The sequence below is a fragment of the Phoxinus phoxinus genome (assembly GCF_949152265.1).
Source record: "Phoxinus phoxinus genome assembly, chromosome: 10".
Taxonomy (NCBI): Eukaryota; Metazoa; Chordata; class Actinopteri; order Cypriniformes; family Leuciscidae; genus Phoxinus; species Phoxinus phoxinus.
This window is the reverse complement of record NC_136885.1, coordinates 682501-703601: the sequence shown is the minus strand read 5'-3', so window position 1 is coordinate 703601 and position 21101 is coordinate 682501. Positions and strand designations below refer to the sequence as shown.

General features: G+C 47.6%; 1 protein-coding gene across 3 annotated transcripts in view; it reads right to left on the bottom strand.

Annotated features, from left to right (window-relative positions):
• Window positions 1-21101, bottom strand: part of znf236 (zinc finger protein 236) — a 78836-nt gene that overhangs the window by 39375 nt on the left and 18360 nt on the right. For all 3 annotated transcript variants that reach the window (XM_079625474.1, XM_079625475.1, XM_079625476.1), the window contains 9 exons: window positions 20065-20235; window positions 19037-19232; window positions 11456-11728; window positions 10909-11112; window positions 10192-10324; window positions 7051-7311; window positions 6525-6664; window positions 4566-4667; window positions 2812-2951 (listed from right to left, as the gene is read on the bottom strand). In XM_079625474.1, the coding sequence (XP_079481600.1) occupies window positions 2812-2951; window positions 4566-4667; window positions 6525-6664; window positions 7051-7311; window positions 10192-10324; window positions 10909-11112; window positions 11456-11728; window positions 19037-19232; window positions 20065-20235 (1620 nt within the window). The remainder of the gene's footprint in view (window positions 1-2811; window positions 2952-4565; window positions 4668-6524; window positions 6665-7050; window positions 7312-10191; window positions 10325-10908; window positions 11113-11455; window positions 11729-19036; window positions 19233-20064; window positions 20236-21101) is intronic.

Below are 21101 nucleotides of genomic sequence, written 5' to 3'. Positions count from 1 at the left end.
TTCATCCCCAACTATCTTCATCCTCAACTCTCTACGTCCCCAACTCTCTTCATCCTCAACTCTCTACATCCCCAACTCTCTTCATCCCCAACTCTCTACGTCCCCAACTCTCTTCGTCCCCAACTCTCTACATCCCCAACTCTCTTCGTCCCCAACTCTCTTCATCCTCAACTCTCTACATCCCCAACTCTCTTCATCCCCAACTCTCTACGTCCCCAACTCTCTTCCTCCCTAACTCTCTACATCCCCAACTCTCTACATCCCCAACTCTCTTCATCCCCAACTCTCTACGTACCCAACTCTCTTCGTCCCCAACTCTCTACGTACCCAACTCTCTTCGTCCCCAACTCTCTACATCCCCAACTCTCTTCGTCCCCAACTCTCTACATCCCCAACTCTCTACATCCCCAACTCTCTTCATCCCCAACTCTCTACATCCCCAACTCTCTACGTCCCCAACTCTCTCCATCCCCAACTCTCTACATCCCCAACTCTCTTCATCCCCAACTCTCTACGTACCCAACTCTCTTCGTCCCCAACTCTCTACATCCCCAACTCTCTTCGTCCCCAACTCTCTTCGTCCCCAACTCTCTACGTCCCCAACTCTCTTCGTCCCCAACTCTCTACGTCCCCAACTCTCTACATCCCCAACTCTCTTCGTCCCCAACTCTCTACATCCCCAACTCTCTACATCCCCAACTCTCTTCATCCCCAACTCTCTTCATCCCCAACTCTCTACGTCCCCAACTCTCTTCGTCCCCAACTCTCTACATCCCCAACTCTCTACATCCTCAACTCTCTACGTCCCCAACTCTCTACATCCCCAACTCTCTTCATCCCCAACTCTCTTCATCCCCAACTCTCTACGTCCCCAACTCTCTTCGTCCCCAACTCTCTTCATCCCCAACTCTCTTCATCCTCAACTCTCTACGTCCCCAACTCTCTTCGTCCCCAACTCTCTACATCCCCAACTCTCTACATCCCCAACTCTCTTCATCCCCAACTCTCTTCGTCCCCAACTGTCTACGTCCCCAACTCTCTTCGTCCCCAACTCTCTACGTCCCCAACTCTCTACGTCCCCAACTCTCTTCATCCCCAACTCTCTACATCCCCAACTCTCTACATCCCCAACTCTCTACATCCCCAACTCTCTACATCCCCAACTCTCTACATCCCCAACTCTCTACATTCCCAACTCTCTACATCCCCAACTCTCTTCATCCCCAACTCTCTTCATCCCCAACTCTCTACATCCCCAACTCTCTTCATCCCCAACTCTCTACATCCCCAACTCTCTACATCCCCAACTCTCTACATCCCCAACTCTCTTCATCCCCAACTCTCTACATCCCCAACTCTCTACATCCCCAACTCTCTACATCCCCAACTCTCTACATCCCCAACTCTCTACATCCCCAACTCTCTACATCCCCAACTCTCTACATCCCCAACTCTCTACATCCCCAACTCTCTACGTCCCCAACTCTCTACGTCCCCAACTCTCTTCATCCCCAACTCTCTTCGTCCCCGACTCTCTTCATCCCCAACTCTCTACATCCCCAACTCTCTACGTCCCCAACTCTCTTCATCCCCAACTCTCTTCGTCCCCAACTCTCTACATCCCCAACTCTCTTCGTCCCCAACTCTCTTCATCCCCAACTCTCAACATCCCCAACTCTCTACACCCTTAACTCTCTACATCCCCAACTATCTTCGTCCCCAACTCTCTTCATCCCCAACTCTCTTCATCCCCAACTCTCTACGTCCCCAACTCTCTACATCCCCAACTATCTTCGTCCCCAACTCTCTTCATCCCCAACTCTCTTCATCCCCAACTCTCTACATCCCCAACTCTCTTCATCCCCAACTCTCCACATCCCCAAATCTCTACATCCCCAACTCTCTACATCCCCAACTCTCTTCATCCCCAACTCTCCACATCCCCAACTCTCTACATCCCCAACTCTCTACATCCCCAACTCTCTACATCCCCCCCAACTCTCAACATCCCCAACTATCTACATCCCCAACTATCTACATCCCCAACTCTCAACATCCCCAACTCTCTACATCCCCAACTCTCGTCATCCCCAACTCTCTACATCCCCAACTCTCTACATCCACAACTCTCTTCAATAAACAATTTCCAACATTCATGGTTGTGGTGTGGTCCTTGCTCGTGAATTAACACAAAAATAACACTTATAATACAACATTACAATACGTTCAGTGGGTCAAGTGGGTGTTTGTACCTCAGTGTGTGTTACGTTCAGTAGGTTGGGAGGGTGTTTGTACCTCAGTGTGTGTTACGTTCAGTAGGTTGGGAGGGTGTTTGTACCTCAGTGTGTGTTACGTTCAGTAGGTTGGGAGGGTGTTTGTACCTCAGTGTGTGTTACGTTCAGTAGGTTGGGAGGGTGTTTGTACCTCAGTGTGTGTTACGTTCAGTAGGTTGGGAGGGTGTTTGTACCTCAGTGTGTGTTACGTTCAGTAGGTTGGGAGGGTGTTTGTACCTCAGTGTGTGTTATGTTCAGTAGGTTGGGAGGGTGTTTGTACCTCAGTGTGTGTTACGTTCAGTAGGTTGGGAGGGTGTTTGTACCTCAGTGTGTGTTACGTTCAGTAGGTTGGGAGGGTGTTTGTACCTCAGTGTGTGTTATGTTCAGTAGGTTGGGAGGGTGTTTGTACCTCAGTGTGTGTTACGTTCAGTAGGTTGGGAGGGTGTTTGTACCTCAGTGTGTGTTATGTTCAGTAGGTTGGGAGGGTGTTTGTACCTCAGTGTGTGTTACGTTCAGTAGGTTGGGAGGGTGTTTGTACCTCAGTGTGTGTTACGTTCAGTAGGTTGGGAGGGTGGTAGCTGGTGGTCAAGGCTTGTGACTCCAGTGTGCTTGAGTCCTGAAGCTGTTGTACCGTAGAGAAATGAGCCTGCTGGGTAAATCCCTCAGCTATAGTGAAACCTACAACAGAGCGCGTGCACACACTTTAAAATCAGGGTACCTCAAATCCAGCCCTGGAGGGCTAGAGTTTCACTCCAACCTCAATCAAACTCACCTACCTGTAATTTTCTAGTATATGTGATGACATGATTAGCTTGCTGAGGTGTGTTTGATTAGTATTAGTTGGTATTCAAATACTTTTGAGTTTTGAGATTTCAGAAATATCATATTTCAGTGTATAACTTTCTTTACTATTACGTGAGGCAAAATAAGTTAGAATCAGCCTTAACTGGATAAACTTAAATTCATGGCGTTTCAACAACTTATGCTCATTTGAATGTTGCTATTGAAGGTCTTTCATCATCTCGTGTTCCAGATTCCCCTATGGGAAGGACATCTGTATTTGAACATTTAATTGGAGCAAGTCTGTATTGACAGACAGGAGCGTGTGTTCGAAGCTCAGCTAGATCTACACTCCTACCGGAGAGGTCAGAATCTATTATGCGGTATTGCAAGAGTTCAGGACAATCTTGCGGTGTCAGTTTTTCTAGACTGCCCACCTCCCGTTTCCCTCTCAATCTTCGCCCTCTGTCTTCATATCTCTCTCCGATCTGTTGGCTTCTAACACCCGGGCACAAGCCAGTCTTTGCATCACAGCAAGGGATTCTTTCTCTTCAGTGTCATCTGTCACCAGGAAACTACTGTGTCAGAGATTGAAAGAAGCTGCCACTGTGCTGATTTGATGGGGGAAATTCTGATGTTTTTACACCTTCCAGGGCTCAATTGCAATCACCAATGCAAGAGCACATTTGAAGGCATCCTTTCGAGTCTTCCCTCTTGCTCTGACAATCCTCCCGGCTCTGAGGAGGATTATTTTTATCCTGCTTGAGAGATCAGGTGACAAGGAGGCTGATGCTTTGGCTGCATTACTGAATACAGTTCTTTTGGAGTATTGTGAGCGAGCATATTAGAAGGACGTCTATGATGGCAAACTTCTGATCCCTCCACCAGGCCCCAGGAACAAACCTCTCCCTGCACTGCTGAGCAGATTTCACATGTTGCTGCCGTGCTGGGATTCAGGGTGAATCTGGCCAAGAGAATGTCTTTTCGATGCGATGTTTTCGATGTGTCTTGCACAGTTTAAAGGAGTGAGAGTGTGGTATCGCATATGGGTCAGACTGCAGGGTCTTATGGCATAAGCTGGCCAGGTGTTGTCTCTGGGACTTCTGACTCATGTAGTGAATATTATCCCTTCGCCTTGGACCATGCACACATTTACATGCACAGTTCTCTCCCTTAGCCTTGGCCAATGATCATGCACATGCTTACGCTCACTACCAAGTGGATTTTCGTCTTTATGCCTGGCCTTTATCACCCCCATTTTGTGTATCTGTATTTTATGTTCATGTTGTATGCTCCGCCACTTTGCCATGCATATACATTCTATCATTTTTACTATGAAATTATCTCTTAGTAATTAAGAAAACAGCCACAATCAAGTTACGAATGGACATCTCTGGACAATCTGCTACAGACATGACTTATCTCCGACAGATATCACAGACAGTACTGGCTGCCCAAACACACGTCTGTAAGAGTGTATTTACATCGAGAAGCGTGTGCAATGTGTGTTACCTTGTGTCATAGCTGGCTGTTCAAAGGTCTGCTGAGGCAGCGCCGGTGTCTCAAACTGGCTCATGTGTTCGGGTAAAGCGTGCTGCGCACTCACAAACGATTCTGTTGATAAATACATATTTCATTGTTTATTTAATGCTGCTTTATATCAATCCCATCTTCCCATCTAAATGAAGTTATGATGTAGTACACTATGAACACAAACCAGTGGCACACTGTGGTCTTGTGAAATGAAGAGGCAACAACCTCAATGTTTTTTTTTAAATCCAGTATAAACTCATGTTCCATTTCAATTAATATTGAAATTTGTCAATTTCATTTCTACAGCACTACTAAACACAACACCAGTTGACCAGTGTGCTTTACATCAATACAAGAGGCAATAAAAACACAAACAAAACACAATGCAACACATTTCATCCTTGACTATATGCTAATTCAAATAAATACGTTTTTTAGCCTAGATTTAAAATAAGACATGGATGGAGCAAATATAATCTAATCAAATCACCCCTACTTTTCAACTTTGATTTGGGAATACGTAGTAATCTCTGATTAGACGACCAGAGAGACATAACTGGAAGATGTTCTGTCAGCAGATTCATTAAACTTGAGAAAACCCATGTTTCCTGAAAATAGACCCTAATGGAAGCATATATAACGTGAAAGGAATGGAAGATGTTCTGTCAGCAGATCCGAAAGGTAAGGAGGGGCCAAACCATTTAAGGATTGAGAAAATGTAAAGGAGCTAAAATGGATCCCTGAGGAACACCACAAGACAGACCAGCAGCCTCCGGCCAATATTCCCCAATATTAACACTAAACGTCCTATTTGACAGATAATAATTAAACCATTCTAGGGCCGCTCCTCTGATACCCACCCAATGCTCCAGGCGAGCAAGAAGAACAGAATGATCTAGAGTATCAAAAGCCGCACTCAGATCTAGCAGGACAAGTACGGCAGAAACCCCAGAGTCGGCAGCTACTGTATCAACACAGCGTTCACAACCGTCAGGAGCGCAGTCTCTGTCGAGTGAGATTTCTTAAACCCGGTTGAAAAAGCTCAAATACCTTATTTTCGTCCAGGAAACTGCAACTGTTGCAACACTATCTTCTCTAAAATCTTAGAAACAAAAGGCAAATTTGAAACAGGTCTGAAATTGGCCATAACATGTACGTCTAGGTTTGGTTTCTTTAACAGCGGCCGAACTATAGCATGTTTCAGAGCTTCTGGTACCATGGAGGTTTCCAGACATCGATTTATGGTGTTTAAAAGATAAGGCCGCTTGCTTCAAGAGGAATGAAGGGATGGCATCCATAGAGGAGCCGACGGCTTTAACTGACCCGCTGTTTCTTGCAGATGGGAGAGAGAAATAGGTTCGGATTGCTTAAGCTCTGCCGAATAAGCCGTCGAGATAGAAGGATCAAAAGAAGGACAAGATTTCCCCAATCTAATGTCATCGATCTTATTCAGTTTTAAGTGAACAAAAACAGTGTGTGTGTCAATACAGTGTATTGGATCTGTGCATTCGGTCTTAAAGGGACAGCAGTCTAATAAACCTGCTGCTGTCTGTGTCATTACTAATTAAAAATATTATAGTTGGGGTGCGTTCGAAGTCACGAACTCTCTTGAAAATAAGTAACAACTTCATAACCACAAAAAAAGTACATTCTATATACATGAACGTGTGTAGAATTAATATAATCTGGACGTACTATATTCGCCATGTTGTCATTATCATGTGACCTATCGGCGTCATTCACAAATCCTATCCTGTGGCCTCATGGGCTAGTAAAGCGTCCATCGCATGCGCACTTCCGAATCTCACCGGAAGAAGTAGGTTTTCAGGAGACTTTTGCCAACTCTTTTGTGTGAATTCGGACATACTTCTACTATACAGCAGGGAAGAATGCGATTTCAGCGGCAGCCTTGGAGAAAAGAGTGTGTGTGGCCCTCACCTGACTCCTGCAGGGCATCTTCCCCCAGCGCCCCCTGCTGGTCGTCTCCCACCGCCTCCAGCATGCTCTGGGTCCCAGTGTCCACTGCAGCCGGCTGCATGTCCTCGGAGCTCTGCTGGAGCTGCTGAGCCAGCTCATACCTGGCAACATGATGAGCCAAGTCAGAACAATACCACAACTGTTTCCTAACACCAGGAACATGGCAGGAGCAGAGGTTCATATTCAGAATGACCAACAATACCATCCAATTAGAGTAGCTATTGGGTTAATAAAGGGATAGTTCACCCAAAAATGTAAATTAGCCCATGATTTACTCACCCTCAAGCCATCCTAATGTATATGACTATCCATCATAAAAGTGCATCTGTCCATCATCTGTCCAAGAGTCAAGAGTAACACTTGACCAGATTGTGTCCGTCTGAAAGAAGCTCGTCATATACACTAGGATGACTTGAGGGCGAGGGGTAATTTAGATTGTTGGGTGAACTCTCCCTGTAATAGCCACGAGGCAGGCGTGAAGCGTCACCTGTGTGTTTTCATGTGCTTCCTGCAGTTAGGGGAGGACTTGAAGGTCTTCTGGCAGTAGGGACACATGTAGGGGCGTATGTCGCTGTGTGTGGTCATGTGGCGGCGCAGGCTCCCGCTGGTGGTGAAGGTGGTGTCGCACAGCAGGCACTTGAAGGCTTTGAGGCCCGAGTGTGTGCGGATGTGGGCTTTCAGCACGCCGGACGAGGCGAAGCCTTTGCTGCACTGCAGGCACTTGTGCGGGCGCTCACCTGTGTGTGACCTGCAAAACACACACACTCACACATCAGCCATCAGAACACCAGCTCACACACTCAATTTCATGCTTTTTATTTTAAAGGTGAAGTATGTAGTTTCTACGGCACTAGTGGCACCCAGCGGGATTACAGAAATACAGCAGACACCCCTTCCTCTCCCGACTCAGCCTGATACAGTAGCCACGCCCCTAACCCTCAGTCTGATACAGTAGCCACGCCCCTAACCCTCAGCCTGATACAGTAGCCACGCCCCTAACCCTCAGCCTGATACAGTAGCCACACCCCTAACCCTCAGTCTGATACAGTAGCCACGCCCCTAACCCTCAGCCTGATACAGTAGCCACGCCCCTAACCCTCAGTCTGATACAGTAGCCACACCCCTAACCCTCAGCCTGCTACAGTAGCCACGCCCCTAACCCTCAGTCTGATACAGTAGCCACGCCCCTAACCCTCAGCCTGATACAGTAGCCACGCCCCTAACCCTCAGTCTGATACAGTAGCCACGCCCCTAACCCTCAGCCTGATACAGTAGCCACGCCCCTAACCCTCAGTCTGATACAGTAGCCACACCCCTAACCCTCAGCCTGCTACAGTAGCCACGCCCCTAACCCTCAGTCTGATACAGTAGCCACGCCCCTAACCCTCAGCCTGATACAGTAGCCACGCCCCTAACCCTCAGCCTGCTACAGTAGCCACGCCCCTAACCCTCAGTCTGATACAGTAGCCACGCCCCTAACCCTCAGTCTGATACAGTAGCCACGCCCATAACCCTCAGCCTGATACAGTAGCCACACCCCTAACCCTCAGCCTGATACAGTAGCCACACCCCTAACCCTCAGCCTTATACAGTAGCCACACCCCTAACCCTCAGCCTGATACAGTAGCCACACCCCTAACCCTCAGTCTGATACAGTAGCCACACCCCTAACCCTCAGCCTGATACAGTAGCCACACCCCTAACCCTCAGTCTGATACAGTAGCCACACCCCTAACCCTCAGCCTGATACAGTAGCCACACCCCTAACCCTCAGCCTGATACAGTAGCCACACCTCTAACACTCAGCCTGATACAGTAGCCACACCCCTAACCCTCAGCCTGATACAGTAGCCACACCCCTGACCCTCAGCCTGATACAGTAGCCACACCTCTAACACTCAGCCTGATACAGTAGCCACGCCCCTAACCCTCAGCCTGATACAGTAGCCACACCCCTAACCCTCAGTCTGATACAGTAGCCACACCCCTAACCCTCAGCCTGATACAGTAGCCACACCCCTAACCCTCAGCCTGATACAGTAGCCACACCTCTAACACTCAGCCTGATACAGTAGCCACACCCCTAACCCTCAGCCTGATACAGTAGCCACACCTCTAACACTCAGCCTGATACAGTAGCCACGCCCCTAACCCTCAGCCTGATACAGTAGCCACGCCCCTAACCCTCAGCCTGATACAGTAGCCACGCCCCTAACCCTCAGCCTGATACAGTAGCCACGCCCTAACCCTCAGCCTGCTACAGTAGCCACACCCCTAACCCTCAGTCTGATACAGTAGCCACACCCCTAACCCTCAGTCTGATACAGTAGCCACGCCCTAACCCTCAGCCTGCTACAGTAGCCACACCCCTAACCCTCAGTCTGATACAGTAGCCACACCCCTAACCCTCAGCCTGCTACAGTAGCCACACCCCTAACCCTTAGTCTGATACAGTAGCCACACCCCTAACCCTCAGCCTGATACAGTAGCCACACCCCTAACCCTCAGTCTGATACAGTAGCCACACCCCTAACCCTCAGTCTGATACAGTAGCCACACCCCTAACCCTCAGCCTGATACAGTAGCCACACCCCTAACCCTCAGCCTGATACAGTAGCCACGCCCCTAACCCTCAGCCTGATACAGTAGCCACACCCCTAACCCTCAGCCTGATACAGTAGCCACGCCCATAACCCTCAGCCTGATACAGTAGCCACACCCCTAACCCTCAGCCTGATACAGTAGCCACGCCCCTAACCCTCAGCCTGATACAGTAGCCACACCCCTAACCCTCGGCCTGATACAGTAGCCACACCCCTAACCCTCAGCCTGATACAGTAGCCACGCCCCTAACCCTCAGCCTGATACAGTAGCCACACCCCTAACCCTCAGCCTGATACAGTAGCCACACCCCTAACCCTCAGCCTGATACAGTAGCCACGCCCCTAACCCTCAGCCTGATACAGTAGCCACACCCCTAACCCTCAGCCTGATACAGTAGCCACGCCCCTAACCCTCAGCCTGATACAGTAGCCACGCCCCTAACCCTCAGCCTGATACAGTAGCCATGCCCTAACCCTCAGCCTGATACAGTAGCCACACCCCTAACCCTCAGCCTGATACAGTAGCCACACCCCTAACCCTCAGCCTGATACAGTAGCCACGCCCCTAACCCTCAGCCTGATACAGTAGCCACACCCCTAACCCTCAGCCTGATACAGTAGCCACACCCCTAACCCTCAGCCTGATACAGTAGCCACGCCCCTAACCCTCAGCCTGATACAGTAGCCACACCCCTAACCCTCAGCCTGATACAGTAGCCACGCCCCTAACCCTCAGCCTGATACAGTAGCCACGCCCCTAACCCTCAGCCTGATACAGTAGCCACACCCCTAACCCTCAGCCTGATACAGTAGCCACGCCCCTAACCCTCAGCCTGATACAGTAGCCACACCCCTAACCCTCAGCCTGATACAGTAGCCACGCCCCTAAACCTCAGCCTGATACAGTAGCCACACCCCTAACCCTCAGCCTGATACAGTAGCCACGCCCCTAACCCTCAGCCTGATACAGTAGCCACACCCCTAACCCTCAGCCTGATACAGTAGCCACAGAAAACGAGCTGGACCTGATGTGCTGCTTAAGGTGACTGGACTTCTTGTAGGCCTTGCTGCAGAATCCACACTTATACGGGCGCTCGTTCTCCACGATGTCCAGATACTGCTGCAGGGCGGCCCGAGAGCTCTGGTTCTGCAGGAGTCCTGCGGGATACACAGCACACACACACACACACACACACACACACACACACACACACAACATGACATGACACGTCACAAACAACACAACACACATTTGAGAGCAGAAATGATCGGGACACTTTGAGCTGGTCATGTTCTGCTGAAGTGTGTGTCTGTAACTGCTAATGCTCTTTTCACACACACACTGAACACAATGAAGCATTGCTTTGTCACTGGTTGAGCTAAACTGGTATTATCTAATTGTGTAGTTAAATTTACCAGCTGACAGATATTCTACATAATTCATGTGTGAGACAGTCTAACAGTGTGTGTGTGTGTGTGTGTGTGTGTGTGTGTGTGTGTGTGTGCGTGCGTGCGTGTGTGTGAGACAGTCTAACAGAAGGATGGACAAAACCTGTCAAATATCAACTGAGTTCTGCTCATATTTTATCACCATTTTCTGAACTAATGTTGCAGGAGTGTGAATAGTGTGTGTGCGTGTGTGCGCGCGTGCGTGTGTGCGTGCGTGCGTGTGTGTGTGTGTGTGCGTGCGTGCGTGTGTGTGTGTGTGTGTGCGTGCGTGTCCCGCAGAGGCGGTCTCGTACCCATGTCTGTGATGAGGATGGGCTCCTGCAGGGGGATGTCGGGCAGGGGAAGGCTGCTCCGGGACACTCGGGCTTTGTGGGGTTTCCGGGGGTACTTGTGTTTTTTGTGGTGGATGCTCTTGAAGTGAGAGGTGATGTGAGTCTTCCTGTGGCCTGATGTGCGGAAGAACTTCTCGCAGTGCGGACAGGGGAACGGCCGCACACCTGAGGAGACGCAGATACACAAGCCATTAATTCACAGATAGAAGAATCTGCAGATTTACTCCGTCTCCGGTTTCCATGTTTAGATCTGGCAGCTGTTGAAGAAGTGGTCAGTAACTGTCAGTAACGCTCCGTTTACTTCCTGTCTCTATGAAACCCCTCCTTCTCAAAAGCACTGCTGGAGCAGTGTGTTGTGATTGGTCGAGCGCTTCGAGTGTGTTTGGGAAATGTCCCGCCCCTTTCCATAACCGCCAGTTTAACACACTACTAACTAACTCAACCAGGCCCCGCCCCTTTATTCTGCGTATTAATTATTATAATGAGGAATATTGTGACGTGTTCTCACCGGTGTGCAGGCGCTGATGGACCTTCATGCTCCCGGACGTGGAGAAGCACTTCATGCAGTACGGGCACTCGAAGGCCTTGACCCCGCTGTGGATCTTCATGTGAGCGGTCAGCGTGCTCTTGACGGCGAAGGCGCGGAAGCACTGCTTGCACTTGTAGGGCTTCTCGTGAGTGTGGATGCGTATGTGCCGCACCAGATCGCTGGGCTTCTTGAACTCTTTAGAGCAGTACGGACATCCGTGCCACCGAACCCCGTTCTCCTGCCGGATGGTGCCTGAAAACAAGACCATCACATGACTTAAGAAACAAGACCATCACATGACTTCAGAAACTAGACCATCACATGACTTCAGAAACAAGACCATCACATGACTTCAGAAACAAGACCATCACATGACTTCAGAAACAAGACCATCACATGACTTCAGAAACTAGACCATCACATGACTTCAGAAACAAGACCATCACATGACTTCAGAAACTAGACCATCACATGACTTCAGAAACTAGACCATCACATGACTTCAGAAACTAGACCATCACATGACTTCAGAAACTAGACCATCACATGACTTCAGAAACAAGACCATCACATGACTTAAGAAACAAGACCATCACATGACTTCAGAAACTAGACCATCACATGACTTCAGAAACAAGACCATCACATGACTTCAGAAACAAGACCATCACATGACTTCAGAAACAAGACCATCACATGACTTCAGAAACTAGACCATCACATGACTTCAGAAACAAGACCATCACATGACTTCAGAAACAAGACCATCACATGACTTCAGAAACTAGACCATCACATGACTTCAGAAACAAGACCATCACATGACTTCAGAAACTAGACCATCACATGACTTCAGAAACTAGACCATCACATGACTTCAGAAACTAGACCATCACATGACTTCAGAAACTAGACCATCACATGACTTCAGAAACTAGACCATCACATGACTTCAGAAACTAGACCATCACATGACTTCAGAAACAAGACCATCACATGACTTAAGAAACAAGACCATCACATGACTTCAGAAACTAGACCATCACATGACTTCAGAAACAAGACCATCACATGACTTCAGAAACAAGACCATCACATGACTTCAGAAACAAGACCATCACATGACTTCAGAAACTAGACCATCACATGACTTCAGAAACTAGACCATCACATGACTTCAGAAACTAGACCATCACATGACTTCAGAAACTAGACCATCACATGACTTCAGAAACTAGACCATCACATGACTTAAGAAGCAAGACCATCACATGACTTCAGAAACTAGACCATCACATGACTTCAGAAGCAAGACCACGCTTACTGATCATCACATGACTTCAGAAACAAGACCACGCCTACTGATCATCACATGACTTCAGAAACAAGACCACGCCTACTGATCATCACATGACTTCAGAAACAAGACCACGCCTACTGATCATCACATGACTTCAGAAGCAAGACCACGCCTACTGATCATCACATGACTTCAGAAACAAGACCACGCCTACTGATCATCACATGACTTCAGAAGCAAGACCACACTTACTGATCATCACATGACTTCAGAAACAAAACCACGCCTACTGATCATCACATGACTTCAGAAGCAAGACCACGCCTACTGATCATCACATGACTTCAGAAGCAAGACCACGCCTACTGATCATCACATGACTTCAGAAACAAGACCACGGTTACTGATCATCACATGACTTCAGAAACAAGACCACGCCTACTGATCATCACATGACTTCAGAAGCAAGACCACGCCTACTGATCATCACATGACTTCAGAAACAAGACCACGCCTACTGATCATCACATGACTTCAGAAGCAAGACCACGCTTACTGATCATCACATGACTTCAGAAGCAAGACCACGCTTACTGATCATCACATGACTTCAGAAACAAGACCACGCCTACTGATCATCACATGACTTCAGAAGCAAGACCACACTTACTGATCATCACATGACTTCAGAAGCAAGACCACGCCTACTGATCATCACATGACTTCAGAAACAAGACCACGCCTACTGATCATCACATGACTTCAGAAGCAAGACTACGCCTACTGATCATCACATGACTTCAGAAGCAAGACTACGCCTACTGATCATCACGACTTCAGAAGCAAGACTACGTCTACTGAAGAAGAAGAAGCAGTGGAACAGCAAGAGAAGACATCTGTGTGTGAGTGTTTTACTCGATTTAGTAATCAGTCGATTTTAGCGCGGTTCTTTGTTGCTAGGAAACTTTGTGTTGTTTGCTGTGTTTTACTCTGGTAAAACGCACGCGCACGTGGCATTTGTTTGTGTCGTGACTTGAGTTTCGCGTGGCTAAACAGTGGGCGTGGCCAGCTGTATTCAACAATCAGGTATTAGGCGTGTATAAATAGGCTTAGTGCTCCGCGGCAGCGCTCACGGTGGCGTGAAGCCCTCATCGTGTGAAGACCGAAGAGTGTAAAGACCAACGACTCTACCTGTGCGACTCCACCGAGCAAGGACACCGGCAAGGCACTTGAGTAGTAATTTCTCGTTATTGTTTTATCGTTTCCTCTCTTTTCTAATCAGCTTTCACCTGATCTTTCTATTTGTGAGCTCTTACACCATGTGTCTTCTAATCCCTACTATTACTAACATGCGTAAATCCAATGCCACACGTCAGAGGCATTCCAATCCTAACAACCTGCGTACCCTTCCAATGTCTTCTAGTACCATTTTTTTCTTTTCCTATTGCTCTCCGGAATTGCCAATCTGCAGTAAACAAAGCTGATTTCATTACATCTATTTCTAGTCATTTAGGTCTCAACCTTCTGGCCCTGACTGAGACCTGGATCAGACCAGAGGACACTGCCACATTGGCTGCCCTCTCCACTAATTTCACTTTCTCACACACCCCTCGCCTGACTGGAAGGGGTGGAGGTACCGGTCTGCTCATCTCAAACGATTGTAAATGTAATAATTTACCACCTATGTGTAACAGCTCATTTGAATCACATTCTATTACCATCACTAGTCCTATTAAAATCCATTGTGTAGTTGTATATCGTCCCCCAGGTCAGCTTGGGAGTTTCTTAGAGGAGCTCGATGTGCTACTCTCTTCCTTCCCCGAGGATGGCACTCCTCTCATAGTTCTTGGAGACTTCAACATCCACCTTGAAAAACCTCAAGCTGCTGATTTCCACACTCTGCTTGCCTCATTCGACCTCAAACTAGTATCTACTACGGCTATTCATAAATCAGGTAACAAACTGGACCTTATTTACACACGCTACTGCTTCACTGACCATACTCTAGTCACTCCACTGCACACCTCAGATCACTTCCTCCTCACTCTCAACCTCAACCTGCCTCAGAACACAACACACACTCCTCCACAGGTCACCTTTCGGCGGAACCTACACTCACTCTCACCCTCTCGCCTATCCTCTTTGGTCTTGTCCACACTTCCTCCTCCGGACCAGCTCTCAGCACTTGATACTAACAGTGCCACTGATACTCTTTTCTCCAGTTTAACATCCTGCTTGGACAACTTCTGCCCGCTTTCCTCCAGGCCAGCCCGCGCCACTCCCTCTACCCCCTGGCTATCTGACGTTCTCCGTGAACATCGTGCTAAACTCAGGGGTGCAGAGAGGAAGTGGCGCAAATCCAAAGATCATTCTGACCTTGGTCTTTATCAATCCCTCCTCTCTTCCTTCTCTGCTAACATATCTACTGCTAAAACTACTTACTATCACAACAAAATTAACAATTCTTCTGACTCTCGCATGCTCTACAAAACCTTCTCCTCTCTTCTTAACCCTCCTCCTCCTCCTCCTTCGTCAACCCTAACAGCTGACGATTTTGCAACATTCTTCATAAATAAAACATCCAACATCAGCGGACAATTTACCAATCCACAAACTAACACACACATTTTAGCAGCTAACACACAGACTCTACCCTCGTTCTCCTTGCTTTCAGAGACAGAAGTCTCAAAACTCCTTCTTTCCAGTCGACCTACTACCTGTCTGCTTGATCCTATTCCCACTAACCTACTTCAAGCTATTTCTTCCTCTGTTGTACCCGCACTCACACACATCATAAACACCTCTCTTCACACTGGCACATTTCCCACAGCGTTCAAGCAGGCTCGGGTAACCCCACTGCTTAAGAAACCCACTCTAAATCCAGCACATCTAGAAAACTACAGACCAGTATCCCTCCTTCCATTTGTCGCAAAAACACTTGAACGAGTCGTTTTCAACCAGATCTCCTCCTTTCTTACGCAGAACAACCTCTTGGACAACAATCAGTCTGGCTTCAAAAGCGGACATTCAACTGAGACTGCTTTGTTCTCAGTAATCGAAGCACTGAGACTTGCAAGAGCCGCTTCCAAATCCTCAGTTCTCATCCTGCTGGATCTGCTGCCTTTGACACAGTTAACCACCAGATCCTCCTGTCAATCCTAAAGATGAAGGGGATCTCGGGTACTGCACTCCAGTGGTTCAAGACTTATCTCTCGGGTCGGTCCTTTAGGGTGTCGTGGAGGGGTGAGGTGAGGTGTCTAAGACCCAACATCTAGCTACTCGTGTGCCTCAGGGCTCAGTGCTGGGACCGCTTCTCTTCTCCATCTACATGACATCACTAGGATCTGTGATTCTGAAACATGGTTCTCCTACCACTGCTACGCTGATGACACACAACTCTACCTCTCATTCCAGCCGGATGATCTGACGGGAGCCGCTCGCATCTCAGCCTGACAGACAGACATTTCTGGCTGGATGAAGGACCACCACCTTCAACTAAACCTCGCGAAGACAGAGCTACTTGTAATCCCGGCTAACCCAGCACTTCATCACAACTTCACCATTCAGCTCGTCATCCATAACTCCATCAAGATCAGCCAGGAACCTTGGAGTTGTAATTGATGACCAATTGAATTTCACAGACCACATTGCTAGCACTGCCCGGTCATGCAGATTTGCCTTGTACAACATCAGAAGGATCAGGCCCTTCCTATCAGAGCATGCTACACAACTCCTTGTTCAGGCGCTTGTTCTATCCAGACTGGACTATTGTAATGCTCTCCTGGCCGGTCTCCCAGCTTGCTCTGTCAAACCTCTGCAACTGATCCAGAAGCTGCAGCTAGAGTGTCTTCAACGAGCCGAAGAGAGCACACGTCACTCCTCTCCTCACGAAATTGCACTGGTTGCCGGTTGCCGCTCGCATCAAATTCAAGTCACTGACGTTTGCCTACAGAACAACCACTGGCACTGCTCCCCTGTACCTGAACTCATTACTTCAGACTTATGTGCCATCCAGAAACTTGCGCTCTGCAAGTGAGCGGCGTCTGGTGGTGCCATCTCAAAGAGGCACTGGATCTCTCTCTCGGACCTTCACCATGACTGTTCCCTGCTGGTGGAATGATCTGCCTAACTCAGCCAGAGCTGCTGAGTCTGTAGCCATCTTTAAGAAACTGCTGAAGACGCTTCTCTTTCGGCAGCACTTGAGCACTTGATTCAGCACTACTAACACTTTCTTTTCTATTCTATTCAAAAAAATAAAAATACAAAAATAAATAAATGCGCGTTGCATTGTACTGTGAAGGGTTATAGCACTTACATACTGTTGTCTTACTGCTAGTTTAATTGCTTCTATTGTTTCTCATTTGTAAGTCGCTTTGGATAAAAGCGTCTGCTAAATGAATAAATGTAAATGTAAAGACCACGCCTACTGATAATCACATGACTTCCGAAGCAAGACCACGCCTACTGATCATCACATGACTTCAGAAACAAAACCACGCTTACTGATCATCACATGACTTCAGAAACAAGACCACGCCTACTGATCATCACATGACTTCAGAAGCAAGACCACGCCTACTGATCATCACATGACTTCAGAAACAAGACCACGCCTACTGATCATCACATGACTTCAGAAGCAAGACCACGCCTACTGATCGACCACGCTTACTGATCATCACATGACTTCAGAAGCAAGACCACGCCTACTGATCATCACATGACTTCAGAAACAAGACCACGCCTACTGATCATCACATGACTTCAGAAGCAAGACCACACTTACTGATCATCACATGACTTCAGAAGCAAGACCACGCCTACTGATCATCACATGACTTCAGAAACAAGACCACGCCTACTGATCATCACATGACTTCAGAAGCAAGACCACGCCTACTGATCATCACATGACTTCAGAAGCAAGACCACGCCTACTGATCATCACATGACTTCAGAAACAAGACCACGCCTACTGATCATCACATGACTTCAGAAGCAAGACCACGCCTACTGATCATCACATGACTTCAGAAACAAGACCACGCCTACTGATCATCACATGACTTCAGAAGCAAGACCACGCCTACTGATCATCACATGACTTCAGAAGCAAGACCACGCCTACTGATCATCACATGACTTCAGAAGCAAGACCACGCTTACTGATCATCACATGACTTCAGAAGCAAGACCACGCCTACTGATCATCACATGACTTCAGAAGCAAGACCACACTTACTGATCATCACATGACTTCAGAAGCAAGACCACGCCTACTGATCATCACATGACTTCAGAAACAAGACCACGCCTACTGATCATCACATGACTTCAGAAGCAAGACCACGCCTACTGATCATCACATGACTTCAGAAGCAAGACCACGCTTACTGATCATCACATGACTTCAGAAGCAAGACCACGCCTACTGATCATCACATGACTTCAGAAGCAAGACCACACTTACTGATCATCACATGACTTCAGAAGCAAGACCACGCCTACTGATCATCACATGACTTCAGAAACAAGACCACGCCTACTGATCATCACATGACTTCAGAAGCAAGACCACGCCTACTGATCATCACATGACTTCCGAAGCAAGACCACGCCTACTGATCATCACATGACTTCAGAAACAAGACCATGCCTACTGATCATCACATGACTTCAGAAACAAGACCACGCCTACTGATCATCACATGACTTCAGAAGCAAGACCACGCTTACTGATCATCACATGACTTCAGAAGCAAGACCACGCCTACTAATCACCACATGACTTCAGAAGCAAGACCACGCCTACTGATCATCACATGACTTCAGAAACAAGACCACGCTTACTGATCATCACATGACTTCAGAAGCAAGACCACGCCTACTGATCATCACATGACTTCAGAAACAAGACCACGCCTACTGATCATCACATGACTTCAGAAACAAGACCACGCCTACTGATCATCAAATGACTTCAGAAGCAAGACCACGCCTACTGATCATCACATGACTTCAGAAGCAAGACCACGCCTACTAATCACCACATGACTTCAGAAGCAAGACCACGCCTACTGATCATCACATGACTTCAGAAGCAAGACCACGCTTACTGATCATCACATGACTTCAGAAACAAGACCACGCCTACTGATCATCACATGACTTCAGAAACAAGACCACGCCTACTGATCATCACATGACTTCAGAAACAAGACCACGCCTACTGATCATCACATGACTTCTGTAAAGCATACCGAGCATCTGCGGAGGCTTCTTGATGATGCTTCTCTTCTCCTTCTTGAGGACGGTGTCCGTCATGAGTATTCTGGACGGCGCGGGTCCATCTCCAGCCGAGGTCGGGGCGAGTGTGTCCGTCTGGAGCTTCTCTGATCCGCTGGGAGCGTCCGGATGAACTGGGATCTCGGTCAGTCCACTGTTCTCCAGAGCTTGCTGGGAAAACACAGCAAAGCCTCATTATCTGCATATATAACTCACTTTATAATATTTCTGGAATAACTTTTCTACCCTGAGTTTAACCCTCGCTCAAAGGGATAGTTCACCCAAAAATGAAAATTAGCCCATGATTTACTCACCCTCAACTCATCCTATTGTATATGATATTCTTCTATCATACGAACACAATCTGAGTTACATTAAAAAAATGTCCTGTCTCTTCCTAGCTTTATAATGGCATTCAATGGCAGTTTCTGTTATGAAGTCCTTAAAAGTGCATCTATCAATCATAAAAGTGCATCTATCAATCATAAAAGTGCATCTGTCCATCATAAAAGTGCATCTATCAATCATAAAAGTGCATCTGTCCATCATAAAAGTGCATCTATCCATCATAAAAGTGCATCTGTCCATCATAAAAGTGCATCTATCAATCATAAAAGTTAATCTATCCACACATCCGCACAGACAGATGCACTTTTATGATTGATAGATGCACATTTATGATGGACAGATGCACTTTTATGATGGACAGATGCACTTTTATGATTGATAGATGCACTTTTAAGGACTTAAAACAGAAACTGCCATTGAATGCCATTATAAAGCTTGGAACAGACAGGACATTTTTTAATATAACTCTGATTATATTCGTCTGATAGAAGAATGTCATAAACACCTAGGATGACTGAGGGTGAGTAAATCATGGGCTAATTTTCATTTTTGGGTGAACTATCCTTCTAAGGGGGCGTGTCTCCTTTAAGACTTCGATGTCAACGCCCACTGCTATGATTGGGTGACATCTCTGTCACTGGGACAGGTGTTGTACCTGAAGGATGTCCTGGTTGATGGGCGTGCCGATGGCCTGTCCGGGGGGAGGAGCCTGAGCGCTGTCTGAGGTCACATGGTCCGAGAGCTCCAGCAGCTGCTGGATGACATCAGTCACGCCCTCTGACCCCTCGGGACCCTCGGGACCCTGATCAACCCTGGCATTGCCCTTCTGAACACACAGAGGCAGACTTCACAGGTGAGCAGCTGGTGTACATGAGATCAACACGCTTTTCACACTACAGTTAACCCTGGGTTAGGAAGGGATATTATACAATTTCAAGTGAAGTGAGAGAATTTAATGGAAAATATTCTATTAAAGAGGATCTATTATGCCTTGCTGTAGTTCAGGCCCGACTAGAACAGGTTTTCCTGCTTGAATGTTGATTATTCTCCTCATATTCTCCAGTGTTGCGGCTCCTCTCTTCCCAGTCTGTCAGTAACGCTCCGTTTACTTCCTGTCTCTATGAAGCCCCTCCTTCTGGAAAGCACACTGTGCTCTGATTGGTCGGCTAGAGCAGTGTGTTGTGATTGGTCGAGCGCTTCGAGTGTGTTTGGGAAATGTCCCGCCCCTTACCATCACCGCCAGTTTAACACACTACTAACTAACTCAACCAGGCCCCGCCCCTTTATTCTGCATATTAATTATTATAATGAGGAATATTGTGACGTGTTCGTTCCCGGGAGAAACTCGAGACTACAGCGGAGGCGTTTCAGGAGTTCAGGAACACTGACACTGATATAGAGAAGATCTGGAGCGTCTCATGATCACACACACACACACACACACACACACACACACACACACACACACACACACACACACACACACACACACACACACACACACACACACACACACACACACACACACACACACACACACACACACACACACACACACACACACACACACACACACACACACACACACACACACACACACACACACACACACACACACACACACACACACACACACACACACACACACACACACACACACACACACACACACACACACACACACACACACAC